Source organism: Geospiza fortis, unplaced genomic scaffold (genome assembly GCF_000277835.1).
Source record: "Geospiza fortis unplaced genomic scaffold, GeoFor_1.0 scaffold254, whole genome shotgun sequence".
Taxonomy (NCBI): Eukaryota; Metazoa; Chordata; class Aves; order Passeriformes; family Thraupidae; genus Geospiza; species Geospiza fortis.
In genome coordinates, this window is record NW_005054441.1 from 1,524,322 (window position 1) to 1,527,610 (window position 3,289).

General features: G+C 48.8%; 1 protein-coding gene across 3 annotated transcripts in view; it reads left to right on the forward strand.

Moving 5' to 3' along the window:
• TMPRSS9 (transmembrane serine protease 9) overlaps positions 1-1,147 on the forward strand; it is a 23,345-nt gene extending 22,198 nt beyond the window's left edge. For all 3 annotated transcript variants that reach the window (XM_031062217.1, XM_031062219.1, XM_031062218.1), the window contains 2 exons: positions 94-230; positions 705-1,147. In XM_031062217.1, the coding sequence (XP_030918077.1) occupies positions 94-230; positions 705-866 (299 nt within the window). In that variant the 3' untranslated portion in view covers positions 867-1,147. The remainder of the gene's footprint in view (positions 1-93; positions 231-704) is intronic.
• Positions 1,148-3,289: the final 2,142 nt, after the last annotated feature.

The window sequence follows — 3,289 nt, forward strand, 5'->3', positions numbered from 1 at the left end:
TCTCCCTCTGGCAAACAAGTAAGAGACCCCACTTCAGATGCTGCTATTTCTCATGTGTCTTCACCCAGCTAACAGCAATACTTGTCTCCTCAGGTCTCATGTCAAAGCATCTGCAAAAAGCAGCAGTGAACATGATCGGAGACCAGGCCTGCAAAAAGTTCTACCCTGTCCAGATCAGCAGCAGGATGCTGTGTGCTGGTTTCCCACAGGGCACCGTCGACAGCTGCTCAGTGAGTGCAAGAGCAGCAAATGCTGTGGCTGGGACAGAGCAAACCCGTGCCGAGTCCCTAGACTATATTCTCTCAGGAGGGCCCTGCCCTGCCTCCCCTAGCTCAGATGTCTGTCTGTCCATCAACTGGCTGCTGCTTTTATCCACACCCATCCTGCATACACCTCACGCTGCTTGCCCCACCAACCTGTGACAGGTCAGGGAAATACACAGAGAGGTAATGCTAAGAGACCACATGGGGCCTGTTCCATGATCGTACTGTACCTCTAAACACACTCTTCTATGTTCCAGAACCCCAGCTTCAGATTGTTCATGTAGGTACATCACTGAGCAGTCCTCCAGCTTGGAATGCAGCTCCTGGGGAAGTGGGGAACAGGACAGCAAATGCCCATGCCCCAGAGAGAAAGAACATTTCACGGCTGGGGGAGCTGCACTGCTTGTGGCTTGATACTGGATCCTTTTCCTCTCTCTGCAGGGTGATGCAGGTGGACCCCTGGCATGTAAAGAACCTTCAGGGAAGTGGTTTCTAGCAGGAATCACAAGCTGGGGCTATGGCTGTGCCAGGCCATACTTCCCTGGTGTCTATACCAAAGTGACAGCTGTCCAAGGCTGGATTGTGCAGAACCTCAAGCTCTGAAACTGCATTTCACCACTCAGGGAAGGCGATGAATGAGAGGAATAACTGCCAGAGGATGCACTAACCCCTCAGCTACTGTACATTTTTCTGATGCTGCAAAGGGGTGAAGACAGCCTTGCAGGTATTGAGCAAATGCCAGTGTTGTGTGACCTGCTGGTTGTTGTCAAGGCATTTGATAACTGCTTTGCATAGAAAGGTACAAATTCTAAACCTTTTCTATAAATAAATGAAGCCTGTCCCATCTTAAGACCTGGCCAAATATACTGCGCATTAAAACATGATCTTCCTAGTTGGATGGGTGCCGAAAATATCTGCCAAAAATTCATGGAGTTTGGCTGTGACCTTTGCCCCAGCCCAAAGTTATGCCCTTGCAGAAGCTTCAGACCTCACTGACTTGATGGAGCTGTTGTGCTGTGCAGTGGCTTTTGGGAAGGGTTGAAGCTGTTTCCAATTAGTGTGTGGGACTAGAGAGCTCTGATGACCTCCTAGCTCACCATTTGATCCTAAGAGAATGCAGGACTAGAACACTTGGGAGTTCAGACTGCACAGGCCCTGACCTGTACTAGAGTATAAGGAGGGGCTTTTCACACACCCCCATGCACCTTGTTTAGCCTTAGGTAACAGGTGATTAAACTGGCAAAGATTAAGGCATGTCCACACAGACCACTGTCTGGCTAAGCTGCGTGGGAAAAATTTGAAGTGCTGAGATGGTGGTGCAAGTACACTTGTCAGGTCCTACCAGCCAGGATAAGACACATAGACAACTTTGTTCACAAGCAAAGAACTGCAGCAGACCTCATGTGCCGAGTCTTGGGCAGAGCAGACTTAGACATGTCCCCATTGATTCAGCTAACAAAACTGAACAGCTGCTTGTACCTCAAACCCCTTCCTCATTTTTGGTGCTTGAAGTTCTGCATCTGGGCACAACAAGATGTCTCCTCCATCCCAACCCAGCTGGCAGCAAGATCTAAAACTTTCTGAGACAGAGCACCAGCTGGGTGGGAGACCTGGCTTCCAGGCATGGCTCAGCTCCAGATGGGTTCAGATGCATGGCTACAACACCTGTGGGATGCTCCCATGAATGAAATGGGACTGCTGCACAGCCAGTACCACAGAATCCATACAGCCATAAAGAAAAGAAAAAAGCCCCCTAAGCAAACATGTCTGAAAGCACTTTATTTTCAAGTAGTCATTCTTACAGTCTAGAAAGGAAACTCCAGTTTCAGTAAGTCCAAATACCCAAATATCTCCTCATAGTTTACCTGGTGTGAGAACACTTTAGGTTCTACCACATCCCAGTGAATGTCCTAGAAGTTACAGAGATGTTATTCTTCCAGTCTGTCTCTGTGTCCAGCAAACCATGAAATCTTTTTTAAAATATGGAAGAGCTTCAAAAGAAAGGATTAAAAAAAAAAACAAACATGGGCACTGTTGATCTCCAACACTCTCTTCTTCCAGCTGTTGTATCCACTGCTGACCACGCAGCATGAACCCACCTTTTCAGGAGCAGTGTGGAAGCACAAAAATAGAGTTGTACCCCAAAGCAGACCAACATTCCCTGCTGCAGACACGCTCCTCCCTCAAAAAAATTATGCTTAGGATATAGGCTCCAAGATGGAACATGTGTGCCAGGGCCAAACCAGAAACTACAGAGTATTACAGCCACACAACACACTTTATTCTACAAAGAAAAGAACTTAAGTACTTCCCAATCCTGCATGCCTAGCTGTGCTCATACAACTATTTGCAAGGCTGTCCTGCTCCCCAGCACTGTGCTTGAGCTGAGTCAAAGCCTACAAGCCCAAAATAACCCCACAAAGCGCTATACAGATATAGGAGATGAAAGAGCCAAGGTGGCATGTGGACAATCTTCTGGCAGTTTTTCCACTAATGAAAAGGGACTGAGTAATGACCTTATGGATGGGTCCATGCTGGAATCCCAAGCAAGGGTACTGTGTTGCTGGCTTGGCTTGGCCCCCGTTTTCCACAGAAGGCTCCTTGTCTGTCACTGCCCTTTCAGCAGGGATTTATCAATTGCTATAATACCCTGGGCCAATCTGGACACTTGGGAAGGACAAGAAGTAAAGCAAGCAGCTCATGAAAAAAAAAATCACTCTCTCCTGGAGCTGGTGCTAATAAAAGCCAATGGATGCAAAAGGTTCAGCGAGGTTTTATTGCTCCGCCATGGCAGAGGCTGGGAAGGCAGCAGGATTCCCCCCTAACCACCTGGACTGGCCGCTGTCCCTTCCCCACATGGTCCCTTCTCGGCCCGGAGGCCGGCAGGCGTCACATGTTGGCTCTCTCCCGCTGCAGACGAGAATTGTAGGCTCGCGAAACTGTGTTCCAGGAGTCCATGTACCGGTCCATGCACATGGCGATGCACTTCTGCGGGACACAGAGCCTCAGCGGCAGCCCCGAGCTAA